The 23494-nt window shown below is 42.5% G+C and overlaps 1 protein-coding gene across 1 annotated transcript in view; it reads left to right on the top strand.

Annotated features, from left to right (window-relative positions):
- Positions 1-23494, top strand: part of LOC146311313 (MAM domain-containing glycosylphosphatidylinositol anchor protein 2-like) — an 88688-nt gene that overhangs the window by 50084 nt on the left and 15110 nt on the right. The window contains exons 7-10 of the mRNA XM_084742873.1: positions 6987-7316; positions 11317-11640; positions 18239-18511; positions 22441-22589. Of these exons, the coding sequence (XP_084598999.1) occupies positions 6987-7316; positions 11317-11640; positions 18239-18511; positions 22441-22589 (1076 nt within the window). The remainder of the gene's footprint in view (positions 1-6986; positions 7317-11316; positions 11641-18238; positions 18512-22440; positions 22590-23494) is intronic.

Below are 23494 nucleotides of genomic sequence, written 5' to 3'. Positions count from 1 at the left end.
ACATTAAGCTCTCAGATTATTTCAGTCTTCATAAATCAAATCCTCCTCCTCTCTGCTGCATGCCGTCGTTTCCTGCAGCATCATGATGAGGCATCCTGAACATCATCAGCACTTTGTGAAGTTTTGATGACGCATCAGACTCTTGAGAGGATGAGGAGAGAATCAGCAGAGGTCTCTGAGTGATAACAGACTTTTGGTTTCACTTCTGTTTGTTCACGTTCATTATCAAACCAGACAACCAGACCCCTGTGCACTGCACAAACTGCCTGTCCATTTCTGTCCATGAGTGGCTGGATGCTATCCCAGCATGCACTGGGAGATCAGGTCATCAAGTCTTTTACGTGAGAGTTGTTGGAAGCAATCAGGAGGTTTTATGAGGACGTGATCTTGCAGCAGAGCCGAGGAGCAGCTCAACTCACGTCTTTCTAACTTGTTGTCTTTAATTGATGCTGACTCAAGTGACATCACTTGAGGACATTGATCAGACTTCACATAGCTGCCTCTGGAGATGCTGAAGGATTTATATGACAACACTGTTTCCAAAACAGTTGGGATGTTGTTAAAAAACCTAAATAAAAATTAAGAATGACTTTTCAACCTGTATTCAGCTGAATCAAGATATTTAATGTTCAAAGTGATAAACTTTACTGTTTTTTGTAAATATCCAGTCATTGTGTTGTGACAGGATCATGTTTCCCACTGCGATACATCAGCTTTTCTTTTAACACTCAGTCAGTGTTTGTGAACTGTACATGACGTCCATGATTAGTGAAAACAGTCTGAAATGTGGACTCATCAGACCATAGCACACTTTTCCACTTTGTGTCAGTCCATCTCAGATGAGCTCTGGTCCAGAGAAGTCTGCAGTGTTTCTGGATGTTGTTTATATATGTCTTTCTCTTTGCATGGTAGAGTCTTAACTTGCATTTGTAGATGTAGAGACAAACTGTGTTTACTGACAACAGTTTTCCAAAGTGTTCCTGAGCCCATGTAGTATCCTTTATACAATCATGTGGCTTTTTAGTGCAGTTTTTAATGCAGTGCTGCCTGAGGGGTCAAAGGTCACAGACATTCAGTGTTGGTTTTCAGAGATTTCTCTGGATTCTCTGAATCTTTTAATGATATTATGGATCGTAGATGGTGAAATCTATAAATTCCTGCAGTTTTATGTTGACAAACGTTGTTCTTAAACAGTTTTTTACAAAGTGGTGAACCTCACCCCATCCATGCTTGTGAATCACTGAGTCTTTCCAGGATGCCCCTTTAATACCCAGTCATGATCCTTTCACCTGTTACCAACTCACCTGTTTACTTGTGGAATGTTTTTGGAGCGTTCAAAAACTTTCACAGTCTTTTGTTGCTTCTGCCAGATCAGAATGACTGTATATATACAAAAAACAGCAAAGATGATCAGTTTGAACATTAAATATATTGTATTTGTTCTGTATTCAATTAAATACAAGTTGAACGTCTCAGCAGCTCTCTGCTGTGTCTTCCCTCCCCGCTTTTTTGTTAAGTTTTCAGCTGCTGAATCAGTTGAATAATTTGCTTTAAAAATTGTGTCCGTGTGATGCAAATAGAGGTTGAAATTTTATCTCAGAATTTTGTGCAGTTTACTGTCATCACTGTTTGTGTGTATTGTCCTGAAAACTGCAAACTGTGTTTTTACATTTCAAATTTAAATAAATGAAATACAAAAGAACAATGCCCTGAAATGCTGAACAATCCCTTTAATAATAGTATGACATACCATTTCCTGTGTGTGTGTTTCCTTCGTCTGTCCACTGTGTTTTATTCAACAGCATGACTCACTTCAGTGTGTGTGTGTGTGTGTGTCTGTGTGTGTGTGTGTGTGTGTGTGTGTGTGTGCGTGTGCGTGTGTGTGAGCTGCTGACCCTGCAGCCTGTCAGCTCGACTCCCTCTTCCTTACTTATTTAACTCCCATCATGCACCTCTCCCTCGCGACCAGGCAGCCAGTCCTCCCAGTCTGACACACACTGCTGCTAATGGATCCAGTGTGTGTGTGTGTGTGTGTGTGTGTGTGTGTGTGTGTGTGTGTGTGTGTGTGTGTGTGTAGAATACATGTTATTCTAATGGACAGTGCAGGTGTTCGTGTCCAAGAAGAAAAGGAGGAAAAGAAATGGAGATATAACAGGAGGAGGAGGAGAAGGTGATGAAGGATGATGATGGAAGTGTCGAGGAGGAAGTGATGAAGAGCAGGGAGGAGCAGTAGGAGTGAGAAAAGAGGAGGTGATGAAGAATAAGGAGGAAGATGTTCTGATAAATGAACCTGGTGTGTGTGTGTGTGTGTGTGTGTGTGTGTGTGTGTGTGTATAATTTGAAATAAGACTACATTTATGTTAGATTGAACTAAATTGACATAAAATTAAGATAAGATACTCTGAAGTTAAGTTAAAAGTCAAAGTTAAAACTAGATAATATATGAAATCAGAATAAGATCATAAAAGGTTAAATTTAGGTTAAATTAGGTGTAAATTAGATCCAGATTAGATTAAATTATTTTACATTGAATTACATTACAATAAGTTTAGATTCAATTCAAATCACTTAAAGATAAATCTGATTAAATTAGATTAAGATTATGTTAGATTATCTATTAGACTATAGAGTTAAGAAATTGTCATTTCTTCAACTAACAGTTAAACTTCACATTTACATTAAGAGTTAAATTGTTAAACTCCATCCAGAACAAAAACATTTTCTCCTCCACAATCAAACTTTTCCAAAACTTTGTAAATCTTAAAACACAGTTTGGTGCTTCAGTGTGTTCAAAGAAAGACAAGTTTCACTTTGCTCTGTCATCAAGTTACACTAATGAGCTGCAGCCAGAAACGTTTGCCATTTTTACAGGTGAAGGTGACATCATGAGAAGCTGCTGCACGTCTCACAGAGTCCTTCTCCACATCTCACAGAGTCCTGCTGCATGTCTTACAGAGTCCTTCTCCACGTCTTACAGAGTCCTTCTCCACGTCTCACAGAGTCCTTCTTCACATCTTGCAGAGTCCTTTTCCATGTCTCACAGAGTCCTTCTCCATGTCTTAGAGAGTCCTTTGCCATGTCTCACAGAGTCTTTCTCCACGTCTTAGAGAGTCCTTCTCCACGTCTCACAGAGTCCTTCTCCACGTCTCACAGAGTCCTTCTCCATGTCTTACAGAGTCCTTCTCCACATCTTACAGAGTCCTTCTTTACATCTCACAGAGTCCTTCTCCACATCTTACAGAGTCCTTCTCCACATTTTACAAAGTCCTGCATCACGAGGAGCAGTCTATGGTTTCCTGTTTCCTGTTTTTTGTCCAGTCGGAGCCCCATTTTGTTTGTTTCACACTCCTGACAGGATATTATCCAGGAGCAATTTTAAGTTCAGACTGTAACATGGTTCTAATCTTTTCTCCTACTCTCCTTCTGGGATGGTCACATGGTGCGTCCAGCTGATCTGACTGGTTGAAAGCTGCTGCGTGTTGATCATTTCAGGGACGCTGCTCTTTGATCCAAACTCCACACTTCCTTTTCTAAAGTTGACAGGTGTATTTCTGTCAGATGATGCATGTTAGAGCAATAAAGACAGATTAAAAGAGAAAAGCAGCAAAGTTTGAAGTAGCTACTAGCTGCAGCATCTTCATGCTCCAACGTTGCCATGGAGATTCCTCTTAAACAGATTTGCTGTAATGTAAATGATTCCTATATAAACAACATTTTTAGGAGATAAGACAAGTAACTCAGCATGATGGCACCTCCTGTCACTGTTTTCATTCCCCTGCAGTCCACAGGACTGTGTGTGTGTGTGTGTGTGTGTAATTATTCCTTCTTTGAATAAACATGTAATCGTTTCTGCAGGTATATGTACAGCTGGGTGTTATGGGTAACAGGGGTCACTGGAACTCACTTAGTGTCTTTTTCTGGAGCTTTAAACACGTATGTAGACCACTCTTTATTGAAGTAGCACCGTGTGTGCTGACAGTACTGGAGTCATGCCAGTGTGTGTGTGTGTGTGTGTGTGTGTGTGTGTGTGAGCAGTGACTTTCATGTGTGAGTGACTGCATCCACCTCTAGTTATGCAACAGACCTTTTACTGACGCAGTGAGACACACACACACACATTGCCCCCCCACCCCCCACACACACAAACACACGCATACACACACACGCACACATACACACACACACACGCTGCCCCCACACACACACACTCACGCAGGGTTTTGTTCTGAGGCGTTCTTGCTTTAATCTTAATGAACAAGGACAATCAGCTGCTCGCCTCACGAACTGAAGCTATTTATATAAACATACCCCCAACACACACATACACACACACACACACACACACACACACACACACACACAGATCTGGGATTTGAACTACAACCTTCTGGTCTGTTTCCAGTCGTCCACTGAAGACTCAGATTGTTTGGGACAGGGACTGACAGAAGGACGAGGAGAACATTAAAGTGAGACTTTGAACACTATTTGAACTCGATTACAACTGAAGAACATCAGCTATCGGTTTAATCCCAAGAAACGGGATTCCCAGGAATGCCCCTTCAAACCATTTCCTGCTCCTCTTGACGACCCCCCTTGATGACGAATGTAAGCGCCTTCGCATATCTAATAAATGGGCACCATATTTATTTGGTATCAATCACACACAGCAAATTTGATTTTTCAGCATTAGCAATACCTCTTAGACTCACTGAGCAAAGGAAAGGGGTGCCACTTTCCAATTATGCAAAATAATTCACCTGGCCAGCAAGGAGGCAAATGTGATTACCCTCCTTTGGTGACCTGGAAGGCTCTCAGTCTGGCTGGACTGTCCCAAAGTTATCAGTGAGCAGGTTAGGCATAAAACAGTCAAAAATTGGACCAGAGGACCAGAAACCATTCAGGAATGGACAGCTATTAGCTTAGTGACCTGTCAAAACTACTACGACCACAAGAAAATATTTTGGGACTGTAGGAGGTGATTCCCTGATACTGATCCAAAACATTTACCGGGGAAAGTCATGCTAGGTTTCACATACAGGCCAGCTGTCAGAGAGTATTGAGGTCAAGAGTGGTGTTCAGTAGGGATGTCTGCTGTCACCCTTCTTGTTCCTTCCGGTCATTGACTGGATCATGAAAATCACTACAATAAAGAAAAACATTGAGCCTCTGGACAAAACCTGACGAGCCAAACTTTGCAGATGATCTGGCCTTGCTGTCACACAACTACAACCACATACAAGACGAGACAACCGAGTTGGCAAACAACATCCCTTGGGACAGGGCTGAAGATAACCATGGAGAAGACACAACTAATGAAGATCAACACCTCTACCAACAACGCAGTCACAGTAGGTGGAGAGACCGTACAGGAAGTCACCTCCTTCACCTTCAGACGTCACTGCCAGAGTAGGCAAAGCTAGAGCAGCTTTCATCACCCTCAACATCTGGACCTTTAAGAAAACAACCACAACAACAAAAGTGTGAATCTTCAACTCCAATATGAAATCCATCCTTCTCTACAGATCAGAGATGTGGACAATGACGAACAGGACGCTGCAGAAGACCCAGACCTTCATCAACAGCTGTTTGAAGCACATTTTTAAGATAAGGTTGCCGAGCAAAATCAGCAACATGGAGCTGTGGCAGAGAGGGAGACAGGAGCTGTTAGAGAAACAGATCCTGGTTGGCCACAGCTTGAGGAAACCGACATCTGGCACTACACGCCAGACCCTGACCTGGAACCATCAGGGGAAACGTGAGAGAGGACGGTCCAAGAACAGCTGGAGGCGGGACACCGAGGCAGAGCTCAAAAGGCAGGGAGCCAAGTGGAAAAAGATAGAAAGTACAGCCCAGAGCCGTATCAGATGGAGAGGTGTCGTTGATGGCTGATGCTCCATGCGAGGTGACCAGGATGAGGTTTAGGTGAAAACAGAAGCCACAGTAAGTTTTCTGGCAGTTGTTTAAGAATATTTTCTTTAAAAGTAAATCTCCCAACCTGGCCCAGCAGGTGAACGGCGACCTCTCCAGGGTCCAGCCCAGACTTGAACCAGCCACCCTCTGGTTCAAGTCCCTGCAGACCGAGCTACTGCCACCGTGCAGGTAATGAATCCTGTCAGGCAAAGTCCCTCTGAACTGGAAACCAGGAGGTTAAATGAGAAGTGGAGGAAGAAAAGCAGCAGCAGCAGCACGTGGCATCGGACAGTCACAGGATTAAACTGAACAAATGGTTTCAGTAATAATTAAGCCTCATTTGGACGGATTAGTTTCTCCACAGCAGGAAGGGTAATTGTAATAATTTAAAATATGAGAAGACAAAACTCTGCTGTCAGGATTCAAACCAACAACACATGATCACAGCTTCAGGAAAAATAACCTGTGACACTGTCAGACTGTCACTCAACAGTCTGACTGTCCAACTTTTCACCCTGAAGCAATTTCTCATGTAAAAAATGTTATTTTTAATCCTTTTTACTAGCTTGACAAGTTTATTGAAGCTTTGTTTAAACTTACAAAACTTTATTTCATGGAGATCCCAAAGTTCCCACAGATACTGATCAGAAATGTTTGAATTTAGGGAGATGAATATAAAATTATAAAGAATTAGAACTATAAAGGAACATGCAGCTTCATGATCAAAGAAAGGTTTTATATCGCATCAACACTTCTGTTCATAATCGCACACACTGACACTTTGTTTTAATCAGCTGATAATGTGAGCACCGTTATCTCTCTCAGGAGTGAACAACATTCACACTCATTAATTACAGACTGATTTGTTCAATTCAAAATTCACCAGAAATATAAGTATGTTCAGTGAATGCTGCCCTTTCAGTGCATTCTTGCACACTGCTCACTAAAAGTAAAGTAAACTCCCTTCCTTTAATAATAATTTCCTGATGTTTCCTGATGTTTTATTCTCTCTTTTGATTTTTCAGCTTCACCTGCAGGCTAACATTTGTCTTCTTGTGTCCATCTTTCTCCTGTAGGTCTTCGTAAAGGTCGGTTCTGGATCACACCCGATCCGTACCACAACGACGACAACATCCAGATCGGCCGGGAGGTGAAGATCAGCTGCCAGGTGGAGGCCACGCCCCCCGAGGAGCTGCAGTTCAGCTGGCTGAAGAACGGCCGGCTGCTGAGGAGCTCTGAGCGGATGGTCATCACCCACACCGACACCGAGGTCTCACCGGGAACCACCAACCTCGACATCATCGACCTCAAGTTCACAGACTTTGGCACCTACACCTGCGTGGCGTCACTGAGGAACGGAGGAACCCCCGAGATCAGCATCGACGTCAACATCTCATCAACCACAGGTGAGTCAGGCCAGGGGGTGGGGCTTTGACACGCCTCAACTGGAGATACAGACCCAGGAGACAGGCCTTTATTTGAGACCGGCGGTGCTGGAAGAGGGATTCAGATACAAAAGTGGTAAAAGTAGCAGTACGACGTGTAAAAATACTCCATTAGAAAGTAATAAAAGTATTAGCATTAAAATATACTCAAAGTACTAAAAGTAAAAGTACTGTTTATGCAGAATGGCTCATTTCATAATAATATTTTTTGTATAATTGTATTATTATTATTGATGCATTAATGTGTTCATCACTTCAATGTTGCAGCTGGTGAAGACGGAGCTGTTGGTCATGACTTTATAAACAGCTGAGTAGTTTAATCTGTAATAATAAATCATCATTTAATTAAGCAATGTACCATTCGAGGGTGAGCTTTAAAGTGATTATTAACAATTAACAGTGATGCGTTCAGGGCCATGATGCACCGAGGTTCTTAAGCATCGCTGAAGCACTAATAATCACACTCACAGTTCACCCTCGACTGTAATATTGCAATTGGAAGTAAGATTTATTTATATTGTCCTGTAATATTTTCCTGTTCATCATCTGCAATTCACAAATGTTGATTTCAAACTGAATTTGAAGGAGTTTCAGATGCAGCAAGTGGCTGAGTGATAGCTAATAAAATGCTAAGCTAACGTCAATGCTAAAATTAAAACAGCCCAGTTATCTCCAACAACAACTTTTCCAACAAGTTTGTTAATTGCCTGAAGATGTCAATGAAGATGTCGATGCTTCAATAAAGCTTCGTCCATTAAGGGTTAAGTTAAACAGTTTAGACGCTGGCTGCAGGCATGCTAACGTTAGCTGCAGCTGCGGCGGGTGACTTAGCTTTCAGGATATGAAATTGTTGCACTCTTTAGCTTTTAGATGAACTGTTTTTAGGGCCTGAGCATCAACCAGTGAAACTTGGCTCATTGTTAGTCTTGTTGTTGATGGGCGTGGCTAAATGATTTGACCACACACCTTAAACAGCAGCCCCCTGGGTATGTTTTATCTACATGGATGAAAATTGGCAGACGTGTATCATGATCAGACATACAAAAAAGTCTCTCGCAGTGGATCCTAAACTCAACAAGAAGTCGGCCATTTTGAATTAAGTGCTCAATTTTGGCAATTTCCAGGCGTTGAATTTTAATGAACTACAGATTTGATCAGAAAGACATTTGCAAAGAAAACTTAATTAAAACGTTCTGTGTTCATACATGACAATAATCAGTCACAGCACCACCGACTGGCAACAGGAAGTAAGCCTCAAGTGACATCATCATTTGATTTGGTCTACAGTTGATATACTGGAACATGACATATAATTAGTGGGTGTTCTTTAGTACCACCAAGGACAGACAGGAAGTGACAATGAGCTCCTTCCTGCATTGTCCAAAGCAAGTAATAATTCAGATCTTTTGCCGAGACCGCGATCGCTGCACATCATATCATGTGTGCGGAGGTGTGAGGTCCCGATCATCGCTGCATGCAGATTTAATTTGTCTTTGTTAGACGTGTTGATGTCGCCAGCTTTACATTACACATCACAAATACTGCAGCTAGTGCTGTCTGTGTTGAATTTTGAAAAGTTTAACTACACTTGCAACCACTTTCAACTTTTCATCAGTACTGCTGGTTTTCGGTGCTCAACACCTGTAATGTATCAACTGAAATAACACAGTACCAAGTAGCACGGAGACAGTCAGTCTGTTGGTATTTGTATCACTTTAAGGGTGCTGGTATCCTCATTTTTTTTAATGATATCCAGCTCTCGTCACCAACCTGTCGTCTGTCTGTCTCCTCGTCTGTCACCCAGATGTCCTCCTCAGTGGCACCAATTAAATTCATGTGAACTGGAACTTATTCGGTGCCCAGTCCTCACAGTCACATGCAGATATCTGTTCATTAGCTTCTCAGTAATACTAAGGGTGTAAACAGCGGGAGAGGAAACCACGGCCTGTTCACACTCAGCCTGGAGACAACAGGAGGAGGTCCCACTCTGTCTGAAAACCTCCCAAACGTCTTCATCGCTCCTGTCAGGAGAAAAAAGTATCATCACTTCCTCTCCTCTGTCACTGCTGACGGCTAAACAACATGAAGCTGCTGCAGCACCTGCAGTTTGTCTTCCTCCTTTTCTTCTTGTTCTTGTTCTTCTTCTTCTTCTAAAAAGCCTGCAGCTCTTGAACTCTGCTACAAACCGCTGTGTTCACTTTGAGCGGCGAGAAAAGAAGCAGAACTTTTCCTTCAGACGGACGTCATGCAGATGAGCGTCTGCTGGCGGCGGCTGACTTCCTGTTTGTTTGTGACCTTGGCAGACGGGAGGAGACATTCAGAGAGCCAGGAGGAGGAGGAGGAGGAGGGATGGAGTATTTCAAACGAAGCGTCGCTGCAGTCGCAGTCTGAACGCCCGCTGACGGATGTTTCGTGTTAAAACAGAAGGTCACACTCGGGTCACTGCTGCATTCCCATAAGGAAAATAAATGCTCAAACAGTCCAGCAGTCTCACTCCTCCCCCGTCCTCACTCTCCGTCCTCGCCTGTCCTCCCCCAAACAGCAGCTCTGTGTCAGTGTGATTGTAAGTGAAGGACAAACTCCACATCAAAAATGAAAGAAAACACTTCATTTACTGTTTCTACTTCACCGTCTTCACTCAGCATCATGTCTCTGTGCCCCATCATCATTTGACAGAAGATCTCATCTCACTGCTGCGACCTCTGACCTTTAGACAAAACTAAGTATGACAACATGAAAATCAGAGGTGGTGAAAGTCTGCACCTTCTTCACTGCAGCAGAAGTACAGATACTACTAACTTGTTTACTGCAGTAAAAGTGAAAAAGTTCAGGCTCTGAAATATCCTCAAAGTGTAAAAGTAAAAAGTCTGACTATTTCTGACTGTTTCTGTGCAAAGACAACTGAACCTCAGCTCTTCTCCACCACAGTCTCTGTGTCTGTTTTGTCTTGTTTGTCTCTGTTTTCTCTCATTTATGTCTTGTTACTTACGTAGTTTACATTTTGTTAACATCTTTTTCTTGTGAAGTCATTTACGTTTTCATCTGTTACATCATTTTTGTCTGACGTCTTGTTGTGTTGTTTTTGTCTCATTCCCTTGTTTTTGTTTTGTTAAGTCTTGGTTCTGTTGTTTTCATCGTGTTACTAGTTTAAATCTTGGTACGTCTTTTGATGCTTGTTACGTCCTTTACCCTGTTTTTATCGTTTTTGTGTTGGTACATTTTGTTGGGGCGTTTTCGTCTTGTTAAGTCTTTTTTGTCTCATTTCTTTACAGTCTTGTTCTAAGTTTTTAGTTGTTAGGTAAAGATTTGGTTGGTCCAGTCCAAACAGAAATGCAAAAAATGATTCAACCATCCCCAGCCTCCCCTATAGCTGTAAGTTCTTATAGGGCTCAGGCAGAGTGTTTGGTGTCTTTAATTTGAAGTCTTCACATCTTTTTAATCATATTTGATATTTGAGCCTGTCTTTGGCGATCGATGATGAACTGACTTGTGCGTTGCCGTGGGAGACGGACCTGTAAATAAACACCTGATGTGAGCTTCATCAGCTTAATGTGGTTTTGCTTGTGTTCATCAGTTTGTGGATACACAACAATTTTCCTCCTCAGTGATGAAGTTATAACAAAATTTATTTGTTAATTCTCCGTCCCAAAGAACCAGAAATGTACTTTTCTGTAAGTATGTGAATATGATTTTTAACACATCAATATTATTTCAATCTGACACAAATTTGTTTCAAACAAACGTCTCAAACGTGGAATCCACTGTTGACATGATGTGAAATATAATAAAGTTGATTTCTTGAAAAGTAAAGAGAAATTAAGAGGTTAAAATCATTTAAAACACTGAAGGACCAAAGTATCAAAATATCTAGAATGTTCCTTTAAGATGTAGTAAAATAAGATATTTGAATGAATGAATCCACACGTCTCACTGTGTGTCCTCGTCCTGTCTCCCCCCTCAGTTCCTCCGGAGCTGACCGTCCCCAGGGGGCGCTCTCACCTCATCGCTCAGGAGGGCGACACCGTGGACCTGCAGTGTCTGGTCTCAGGGAAACCCAAACCCATCATCCTGTGGTCACGGGTGGAGGAGAGCGGGGCGGCCGCGGCCGCAGTGGCGGCACCACCTCTGATGCCAGACGGCTCGGCGGAGACAGAGAGCTATGACGGCGTCCTGCGGATCAGCAACGTGACGAGAGAAATGAGCGGGACGTACCGCTGCCAGACAAGCCAATACAACGGCTTCAACGTAAAACCGAGGGAGGCTCTGATCCAGCTGGTGGTGCAGTGTGGGTAACACACACACACACACACACACACACAGAGAGAGAGAGAGAGAGAGAAACACACAGAGTGGTTTTAATCATCCAGGCCACTCTGGACGTATCATTAAATCAGTTCAGTACAGTAAAAGGTGGAGAAAAGTTAAAATTTGAAGGCAACGTGCTTACAACATGCTAACAACATGCGAACAATGTGCTAACAACATGCTAAAAACATGCTAACAATATGCCAACAACATGCTAACAATGTGCTAACAACATGCTTACAACATGCTAACAATATGCTAACGATGTGCTAACAAGAACAACAAGGCACATTTTTCCGTCCATGAGTGTTCTCTCTCTCTCTCTGTCTCTCTGTGTCTCTCTGTCTCTCTCTCTCTGTCTCTCTCTCTGTCTCTCTGTGTCTCTCTCTGTCTCTATGTGTCTCTCTGTCTCTCTGCTGTGACTGTGCTGTGCAGAATTATTTTTATTGACTCTCTAAATTAGCGTGTAAGATGCCTCATGTCTGTAGAAAACAGAAAACGCCTCTCACTGCAAAAACTGTGTGTTGTCTGATCAGGACTGTAGGCTTTAGTGATGATTAGATCTTTAATCGCTTAAAAAAAAGTGATTATGTGAACGGCAAATATAGACTTTAATTGCTGCCTGTCTGTCTGTCTCTCCGTCTGTCTCTCCGTCTGTCTCTCTGTCTGTCTGTGTGGATGGGGATCGAATCCCCGACCTTCCAGTCACGCTCCGTCTAACCTGCAGGGCCACACATTGCACAAAATACAATCAGAGGAAGTGACAGGACGCTGCACACACACACACAGAAACACACACACACACACACACACACACAGAAACACACACACACACAGACACTCTCTCTCTCTCTCTCTCTCTCTCTCTCTCTCTCTCTCTGTCTCTCTGTCTCTCTGGCTCTCTCTCCCACGGCGCTCGGGGCCTCCTGCTGCTCTAAAAGGCTGTCACAGTGAATCTCCTCTGCAGCTCAACTCGTTCTGATTCTCCAGAGAATCGATGCAGAAACTCAGAGGAGCTTCAGCTGAGCAGTGAGACGAGTCAGAGACCGAAGACACACCTGGAGAACACAAAGTTAGAAAATATATTGTAACTGATACGACTCAGTTTAAAGACCTTTGTCCTTTAACACCAAGAGAAGTTTAGAGCAGAAGGTTTGACACTGTGTTAAAAAGGTTGAATTAAGATGATTTTAACAGAATCATTTGCAGGAGAAAATCTTACAACAGACATCTCAGGGTGTGTCCACATGTCCTCTTCAGTCCAGTTGAACTGGACCTCGGAGCGTTTACCCCCTCGGTCAGTATGAATGCCAGATTAAATCTCTGGTCTGGACAAAACAGCTGCTCTCTGCCTGGAGTGTCGGCAGCAGGATGGCAGATTTCTCCATCTTCTTCTCCTCTTCCTCCTCATCCTCATCTCCTCCTTGCATCCTCGCTAACTGTACCGTGTCTGAGTTCCTTCCTGTGTGGAAAGAAGACTGAACTTTGACCAGGTTTTAGCCGGTCCGAGTGCAAGTGGTTTCAACTCCATTGTGCTCTGCAAAAGATACTGAAGACCTCCGGCTCGGCAGACGAGGCAAAAATGTCATCTGTGCTGGTGTAAGACTGCAAAGTCAGAGTCCAAAGACCTTTAGTCTCACCTTCTGAGCAGAACGCACATTCATGTCATGTTAAAGTTGCTTCAATGGAAACAGGGCTAAAGAGATACCATTCCACTCTTTCTGTCCTTTCCTTGTTGGTTCTAGTTTACAGAACATTTTACTTTTAATCCTTGTTAACTTTGGACTAAAGACACATTTTGGATGCAGGGATTTCTGCTGCCGTGTCTCCTCTGTAAATTCTCTCTTCTCTAAACTTGCTGCAGCGTGTTTGCTGTTTTCGCTGTGCAACAACACAAAGCAGATTAAAGTGCGGGCAGATTACAGGTGGATTACTCTGAAATAAGTGAAACAACATTCAAGTCACACACGACGCAGATTTAACTTGCGAGTGTATTTCAGTAAAGAAACGTCAGTAATCCTCGAGAGAAGCTGCTGACGGAAAAACTGCACAGGAAAAAAAAGTCAATCAGCAGAAAATAAGTTCAGACTGCAGCCTGTTAGAGAATAAAAAGACAAGATGAATGTATGTGTCTGCAGTTTGTGGTTTATTGTTTCTGTCCTGATGAATTCTCAAAAATATGATCATCGAGTCCACATGAAGAGAAAAGCTTGTGAGCAACATTTCATGAGCTCTTAGTCGTTTTTTTAGGGTTTTACTTTGACAATAATCCCTCACAGTCTGCTGGGTTGTTTTACTGGATTGCGGTGATGTGTGGAGGTGACGTCCCACAATCCCTCTGACGAAAGTCCTCCACCAGGGTTTTAAACAACACATTACCAACATGCAGCCAATGGAAGTGATTTCTTCAAAGCAGCGAACAGACAGAAGAATAAAACCGTGAAACAGATGTTGTATAAAATCCTCCTGAGGTCGTTTGTTAACAGGGATTACGGGGACGTCGGCGACGCGTCGAGGCGCCCACCAAACACAATCACATAGAAATCATTCCGACTTTTCTTTAAAAGTGGTGAACAGACAGAAGAAGGAGAAAGTGATGATGTAGCTGCTGAATAAAATCCAGTTGAGGTGGTTTTTAACAGGGATTACGGGGACATCAGTGGCACTGCAGTCCCCACAGGACTGGAGGAATGTGAAGCGCTGACAGATTTCTGAACAATAGATCAAAACACTGATGTTGAATGAGTCTCATGCTCCCAAAAGAGATGTTTAGGTAAATGTTATGGAATCTGAACAGACTGTCAGACTGCTGTATAAAATCCCTCCGAGGCTGTTTCTCCGCAGACGTTTCGGGGACGTCTGCGATGCTGCGGTCGTCTCCATCCCTGAATTAATCTTCAGCTGGTTGTCAAACATTCAAACAGAAGTTACATGACTTCCTGCTGACTGAGAAGTTTTCTTCAGAGTCCTGAACAGAAAGACAAGATAAAAACTACAAACTGATGCCTCTGAGGATCTTTTCTTACCCTGATACTGAGGACATCAGCGATGTCTCGAGGTCCCCACAGTCCCATAGCTGGACTATAATAAACACAGGAGACACACAGTCTTTACTGCAGTACAAGTACAGATACTCAAGTAAAAAAGAGTAGAAGTACTGATTCAACTTGTTTACTACAGTAAATGTGAAAAAGTTCAGGCTCTGAAAAGTAAAAAGTCGTCCTCTGAAGGACATTTCTACTGCCTGTTTCTACTGATCCTCACCTTGTCTCTGTCTCTCTCACATTCTGACCGTTTTTAAGGTTGTTTTCTTCTTGTTACGTCTTCTATGTCATTTTAGTTTTGTTGTGTTGTTACATTGTATTCATCTTGTTACACCTTTTACGTCATTTTCTTCTTGTTACAACTTTCACATTGTTTGTGTCTCGTTATGTCATTTTTGTCTTTTCAAAACAGGCTTGTTACCTTAGTTTTAACACAAGATGAAAACAAGACAGAAACCAAACATTTATCCTTCATTATCTTTTGGCCCTGAAGTGTTGTCAGACTGCAGCCACACAGAAACTCTGAAGTTATCAGGATAAAAACTGTAGAAAAGAACCAGCTGGAACACCAGCACCACTCAGCAGTGCATTATGGGAATTAAGCAGCAGGGTCAGAAGTCTCTTCTGTCCAATCAGAGAGCTCGGCTGAAGGTCGGCATTGAGCGAAGGCGTCCAGCTGACCTTTAGATGTTCTTGGACTGATTCCCTCAGAGGAGGAAGGTCCTGGAAACATTTCTGCAGGGTCGAGATGAACCACAGACCTTTATCTGTGTGTGTGTGTGTGTGTGTGTGTGTGTGTGTGTGTGTGTGTGTGTGTGTGTGTGTGTGTCTGTGTGTCTGTGTGTCTGTGTGTGTGTGTGTGTGTGTCTGTGTGTCTGTGTGTGTGTGTGTGTGTGTGTGTCTGTGTGTGTCTGTGTGTGTGTGTATGTGTGTGTATGTGTGTCTGTCTGTCTGTCTGTCTGTCTGTGTGTGTCTGTGTGTGTGTGTGTGTGTCTGTCTGTGTTTAGACTCTTATAATCCTCACATGAATCAAAATAATCACACACACATCAGTGTGTCACCTATTTTTGAGAACTGGGGCAAATCATCCCACCTTGTGTCAGAAAACCTCGTCCCAAACAAGAATTCACAACTTCAGACTATTTAAAAATCGGTTAAAATCCTTCGAGATCTAAAAGTAACGATACCTGCTGATAACAGAGGTGGAAACTTGTTATTTAAATTAAGCAGAACTCTGTTGTACAATTAAAAAGAGTGAGTTTAATCAATATGGAGCTTCTTGTTCACTCAAATAAAATTAAATAAAAAATGGTGCTGACACTACAATCTAACAAAACAATACATTGTTTGCTAGCTAACTGAAATTTAGCAATACAGTACATTTATTCCTGGCATGCTAACAACAATAAAATAATCTTTGTTCGTCTGACAGCTTGCCAAAAAGTAAAAAGAACTATTGTGTCTAGTTAACTAAAATTAACTAAACATTTTATTGTTTGCTAGCTAGCTAAAAAGAGAAAAAAATAGTTGTTTGTTAGTGTGGTGGAAAATCTGAAAATAAAGACAGACTCATTGACTGAGATTGTCTGTGGTGTTTTCAGGAGGGTCAACTGTGTGGGAACAACTGTGTGTTCAAGGACAAGAAACCAGTTAGGGCCCGACAGAACATGAGAAGTAAATATGAGGAACAACAGTGACCAGTTCAGCATATAATTTTCCCACTACACTAGCTAGCTAAAAACATTTTTTTTTCTAAATTAAAAAGAAAACAGTTCTATTGTTAGCTGGCTACCGAAAAATGAAAAAATGAAAAAAGATTATATTGTTTTTCATCTAGATAGTTATGTAGATAAAATGTATTTATTATTGTTATTATTATTATTATATATTAATTGTTTGCTAGCTAGTTAGCCTAATTAGCTTCCTCATGCTGATTGGCCAGAGATGCTGTAAAAAGTTTAAGTGAGGTTTAAAGAGAGGTTTACGTTAAATCTTAATTTTAAGATAGTTTGGTGTAAAATAAATGAAAGTTTAGTTCTGATTTAATGGTTCAGCTGTTACAGTGAATCACTGTAAAATCACCTGATTGTGAATCTGGTCTCGCTTTTGGCAGAATTGTCACATAATGTTGTTTTTTCAGTGTTAAATTTGATAATGACCTCAGACTCGATTTAAATTTTCAGTTTTTGTTCCGTCCCTGCCGTCCTGCTCCGACCTCTTAGCCTGAATTAATCATGTGAGCCATCGCTGCCTCGTCCCCGGAGCCAGGCGGCATTCGTGCTCCTCCATCAGCGCCGAGGTCAGGGGACGGTCGCCTGCAGCTGCCGCTCTTTGACGCCGGGACGTTAATCTGTGAAGTGACACCTGTAACGTGGCTGAAATCCTCAGAGGAGGTTCTGCTGCAGGGATTTACAGGAACAGATCAGACTCTGCCTCTGTGCCCTTTAGCAGAGCGCCGAGCTCAACGCCGCCAGACTTTAAATATTTCAAACTCTTAAGAGGTTTAAGGTTATTTTTGAGGCATTTAGGCTCCATCAAAGAGCAAAGTGAGAGAGCAGGAGATGAAACACACCTAAATTTAGTCTCATTCAGTCGGGATTTATTAGTTTTATCAGTTTAATGCAGAGAGTCGATGTTCAGGTCACTTCAGGTTCAACATGATGAAACTTCATGATGTGATTTTATCATACGCTTTTACAGAAAAAGATTTCCTTCTTTAGTTAACTTATTTCATCAATTTTTTGTGTCTGTGTGTGTGTGTGTGTGTGTGTGTGTGTCTGCGCGCGTTTGTGCGTGTGTGTGTTTTCACCACAAGATAATTTCCCAGACGGCTAGAAAATCTGACTTCAGATCAGATTAAACGTTATTGATCCCTGTGGAGAATCAGACAACAGGATGCAGCCACAAACAAACAAACATCTTTTAGTTGACTTTTTTTTTTTTTATTAATTCATTAATTAATTGATCAGTGTCTCCAGGACTTCTCGGGGTTTTGGGGGGATTGTCGCGGCATAAAGTGCTTCATGTTGCAATACTTTTGTAAAGAAATTAAAAAAAAGAAAAAAAGAAAAAAAGTTGTAATTCTTAAATTCTTTTTTTTATATAATTCATTAAAAATCAACAACTCACAACTTGTTCTTAGTCTTCTGTCTTTCTACTGAAATTCTCCCCCTTTCATTTTATAATATTTTATTTTATGTTATTTAATTAAATTTTTTGTTTTTTGCATTGTGACATCTTTTATGTTGTTTCTCGTCTTGTTGCATCAGTCGTACGTGGTGTGCACATAAGTGTCGTGTGAAACGGCAGCGTTCAGCTCCAGCTGATGGCTCACAGGTTCTGCTGTTGCTGCTGGTTTTGTAATATTTTTTAAATGATATTCATCCTATTGATCATTGAATTGATCGATCATCGTATGAGACACATTTCTCCAGAATTCACTCTCAACAGATTCAATATTATGTGTGTAAAGTTAAGTTCAGTTTGTCTTCTCTGTCTTACCTCATGTTTCCCGTGTCTCTGTGTCTCCGACAGTTCCTCCCGTCGTGGAGCCAGTGTACACGGAGATCCGTCAGGCTCTCGGCCGAGCATTCAGCCTCACCTGCCGCCTGCTGCGAGCTCACCCGGCGCGCCTCCTGCGCTACGAGTGGAAGCTGGGCTCCCGCCTCCTCACCGTCGGGCAGTTCAGCGACCAGCGCGACGACACCAACTACCTGGTCAGAGCTCTGAACCGAGAGGGATACGGCGAGTACACCTGTGACATCACCAACGAGGCTGGGGCGGGCCGCTGCACCTTCCTGGTCACAGGTGAGTCGGCTTCACTGAGGCATGATGGGATGCTGGTTAACCCAAACAACTCTGAGCCTGTTTCAGATTATTTAAAACTTGACTTGGACTCGGCTATAATGACTTGAGATGACTAGACGTCTTAGACAGGACTTGGCTTTGACTCATCTTAAATGACTGGACACAAGACTTGGCTTCAAGCAGCTCAAGACAAGTTAAAAGTCTGACTTGAACTAGTTTCAAATTACTGATGGTGTGACTTGGACTTGGCTTGAATGGTTCGTAACTTAACTTGTATTGTCCTAAACAAGAATTGACTTGAATTTTTTTTCCAGCTACTTGAGACCTGACATAAACTTGTCTTTAGTGATTTGAGATGACTAGAAATCTCTGACAAGAGTTGACTTTGACTTGTCTTAAATGACTGGACACGTGACTTGGATTTTAAGTCAAGTGTAATTCAAGACAAGTGAAAAGTCTGACTTTAGATCTTAACTTGAACACGTCTCAAGACTCGGTTTGGACTTGTCTTACTTGACGTGCTGAAAAGTTTTTTTTCTAAGAACTCAATTCAAACTTGTCTCGAGTTACTTGAGACTTGACACGGACTTGTCCTGACAGGTTGAACAGCCTCCAACTATCAGTTTCCAGTCTGGTCTTGTCCTGCAGCTGTTTTGAGGTTCGATGTGCAAAATCTTTAAATGCTGACGACTCGAGGATGAGGATGCAATGATTAATGAGAGTTTATCTGGTCTTTAACTCGAGTGACTCTGGCAGAGCGGAGCAGAGAGTCACTGCGAGTTTCCCCAGAGGATTTGACGAGTCATAAATAGAGCAGAGCTTTAGGAAACCTTCACATCGTCTCACATCTGAAGAGACAACAGACACTTCAGTTTGTGCTGAACAGATTTGTTTCAGATTATTATTTAAAACTTGACTTGGACTTGCCTGGAATGACTTGAGATGACTAGACATCTGAGACAAGACAGGACTTCAAGTCAGGTGTCAATTTAACACAAGTTAAAAGTTTGACTTGAACATTTATCAAATTACTGATGGCTTGACTTGGACTTGGTTTGAATAATTTGGGACGTAACTTACGTCGTCCTTGACAAGACTTGAATTTGTTTATAATGATTTGAGAATTGACCTGAACTTGTCTGGAATGACTTTAACCTTCATTTGGACTTGGTTTGAAAGATTTGGAACTTAACTTGTCTTGAATGACTTGAGATCCCTAGATATCTCAGACAACACTTGACTTTGACTTATCTTAAATGATTGGACACATGACCTGGACTTCAAGTCAAGTGTCAAGTAATTTAAGACAAGTTAAAAGTCTGACTTGAACTTGTCTCAAGTTTTGGATGGCTTGACTTGGACTTGGCTGGAATGATTTGGAACTTAACTTGAACACGTCTCAAGACTCAGTTTGGACTCATCTTAACTTACTTCACACATGCTTAAAAGTTTTTTCTGCAAAACTTAAAACACGATTCAAACTTGTCTCGAGTTACTTGAGACTTGACACGGACTTGTCCTGACAGGTTGAACAGCCTCCAACTATCAGTTTCCAGTCTGGTCGTGTTCTGCAGCTGTTTTGAGGTTCGATGTGTAAAATCTTTAAATGTTGACTCGAGGATGAGGACTTGATGATTAATGAGAGTTTATCTGGTCTTTAACTCGAGTGACTCTGGCAGAGTGAAGCAGAGAGTCACTGCGAGTTTCCCCGGAGGATTTGACGAGTCATAAATAATGTGCAGAGCTTCAGGAAACCTTCACATCGTCTCACATCTGAAGAGACAACAGACACTTCACTTTGTGCTGAACAGATTTGTTGTTCCCTTCATCACAGATCTGCTCAAATAAAATCCTGTGATTCTGCTGCACCAACCAAAGAGCACTGGGACTGATCGATCCTTGTGATTGGCTGAGTTTGGCGATAGAAGGAGTCTGATCGGTTCTGTGGATAAATGTTCTGTAATATAACCGTGGCGTTGTGTTCAGACGCTGCTCTCCGAGCTCCAGTCGTCACACAGGAGGCGGCGACTGACTCCACTCGTATCTGCGTCCTCTCCTGATGAAAGCACCCCCGCAGAGTCGCCCTGTCAGCGCTGCGACACTCTTCCCGTAAACCCAATGACGGCGTTAAGCCTCTTATCGCGGGCGGCCGGCCGGCGAGCAGCGGCACGTTCTGCAGGCAGCAGCAGAAAGCAGTTAAAGAGGGAAGTTGTAAGCTCAGGATGGAGAGCTGATGGAAAATGACAGCGATTATGTCGGGCTTGTCGTCGCCGAGGTGAAGTTTGTGTTGTTAATCAGGTGTGAACACGCCAGTGGCATTTTAAACCACACTCATCCTGCTGCAGCCAATGACTGCAGAGAGACTGTGAGACGAGACTCCAACATGACGACTCGCCAGACGGCTCATCACACCCTCACCGTGCTCACGCCAACAAACTAAAGTTCAGTGTTTCACCTTCATGTTCTCATCAGTCATGTGTCCATCAGTCTGACTTTAGATCTGAAGACACTGAGCTGCTGCTCCTCCTCCTCCTCATCATCATCATCATCATCATCATCATCATCATCATCATTGTCATCATCATCGTCATCATCAGCATCAGCATCAGCATCAGCATCCTCACTGTGTCTCTCTTCATGGAGGAAATCCTCTCAGCTGCTTCCTCCCCTGAGGCCTCATGTCGACACAGTGTCTTTTTTTCATTTCCTCCCAGTGAGGAGACGTCTGCAGCAGCATGTGGACACCGAGAAACAAAAGACCAGCAAGTTTTTAACTCCGACTCACAGAGTTTCTATGAACGTCTCAGGAAGGAAAGGATCAGTATAAACAGGGACACGTCTCATTGTCTCAGTTGTCTCAGTGATCTGGTCTTTGATATGGACATGTCAGCGTGATGATGTCATCAAAGCACAAAAATTAAGTGAAAAATGTTGTATAGGTCAGCCAATCAGGACTGAGCTCTGTATTATCAGGTCGTCCAGTCAGCTGACTTCTTCTTCTTCTGTGGTTTAATCCTCTGACCTGCACATCAGCAGGAACACACACAGACACAGTGTGTGTGTGTGTCTGTGTGTGAGCTGACAGACAAACATGCTGTTTTACACACACACACACACACACACACACACACACACACACACACACACACACACAGACATACACTTTTCTGTCATATTAACTTGAGTTTTATAATCCTGCTGCCTGAGAGATTAACACCCACTCTGACTCTTCTTCTTCTCTTTGCATCGTTTCTTCTTCTTCTTCTTCTTCTTCTTCTTCTTCTTCTTCTTCTTCTTCTTCTTCTTCTTCTTCTTCCTTTCTGTCGTTGGACAAACATGGACACTGACACGTCTCTAAATCGTCACTTTGTTGCCGTGACAACTGAATTCATCAGAAACTGACCCTCAGTCTGACAGACTTAAGCAGACGAATGTTTGATCAGGATTCTCAACAGTTAAATCTTCAGCTCACTGAAGCTCTGTGATTGGCTGTTTGTTGGCGCAGTGCACCCTGGGAGTCGTAGTTGACTCCTCTCCATCAGTTTTTTACATCCACACACGTCCTATAACTGTAAAATATGATCAAAGAACCAGTTATTGAAGCAGCTGACTAGTGCCCAGCCACCTGTGACAGCACCCACCTGTCTCTTAAAGCGGCCACGCCCTTAATTAGACATAACTTTAAACCTTAAACTAATTTAAAGGACATTTTAATATGGAGCTCTATGGGGACTGCTTTATATTAACCACAAACTGTAAAGAAAGATGGCCGCCACGTCTCCACTTCCTCTAAATAAAGTAAAAAAAATCCAGATATTCTGGAGGAACTTTAAGAGAGCTGCCACGTCATCTATCTTTGTATAGAGTCAGTGATTCAGGCTGAAACATCACTGACCACTGTGTGACTTCTGACCCCTGTGTCCCCTCAGGGAAGGCCTACGCTCCAGAGTTCTACTACGACACCTACAGTGCTCTGTGGCAGAACAGACCCCGAGTCTACGGCTTCAAGCTGCAGTGGACTCAGATGGAACCAAACGCCGTGGACCGGATCCTGGCCTACAGACTCGGCATCAGACAGGTCAGTATACAACGAGTCATTGGACATGTCAGTAAGCATAGAAGTAGTAGAGTCGAGTGGAAAGACAAACCAAGATGTTTTTGGTGAGTTTTATTGTGTTTGAATGAAGCTGATGATGATGATGTTTCTGGTTAAACCAACGTCTCTTCCTCTTTAAAAAAAAATCTCTCTGACTGTAGTGATCCTTTCCATAATGTTGTCAGACACTAACAAGAACAATCTGAGTCCTGTCAGAGACAAAAACAGTGGTCAGCTGACCTGCGCTCTGGTGAAGTGTCTGACAGCGCGTCAGCTGCGCTCCGTTTCTATCACTCCTCTCTGCTTCCATCACTGTTAGTTTTGTGGTTTGTGGTGATTTAGAGACTCGGTTTGTAAAGTTTACAGCCTGTCATGCTGTTGCATTGATCTGTGTACAATGATGCAGATAAAAAACAAGAACTGAAACTTGTTTACCAACCACTCATTTATCTTCTCTCATCAGTCAACAGACACAACATGTTGGTCACCAGGATGATTTTTAATAAGTGAACCAGTTAATCTAAAAATGTATGATTCTCTGTGCATTTTTATAAGCTTCTATCTGTTTTATCCTGTAACTGTGATGCTCACTGACTGATGACTTTGACTTTGAGGGGGCAGTGTTAAATAAATTAGAGGAAACATGACAGATGAATGTGAAGTCAGTAAGCATCTCTGCAGAGCAGTGAGTTGATAAAGTCATCATCTCTGTGACAGGGTGAGAACATGAAGCTGCAGAGTTGAGGTGAGGTTTCATGGTGTATTTAGTAGCAGTTTGTGGATGTGTGATGAACCACAGTGAGCCAGGAGACGGTGTCAAACCTGTCTGTCTGTCTGTCTGTCTGTCTGTCTGTCTGTGGTCTCAGGAGGCTCTGAGGTGATAGAAT

This window comes from Lutjanus erythropterus, chromosome 18 (assembly GCF_056507025.1).
Source record: "Lutjanus erythropterus isolate fLutEry1 chromosome 18, fLutEry1.hap2, whole genome shotgun sequence".
In the NCBI taxonomy this organism is placed as follows: domain Eukaryota; kingdom Metazoa; phylum Chordata; class Actinopteri; order Lutjaniformes; family Lutjanidae; genus Lutjanus; species Lutjanus erythropterus.
The sequence above is the reverse complement of the archived record's forward strand: the minus strand, read 5'-3'. Positions and strand labels throughout refer to the sequence as shown.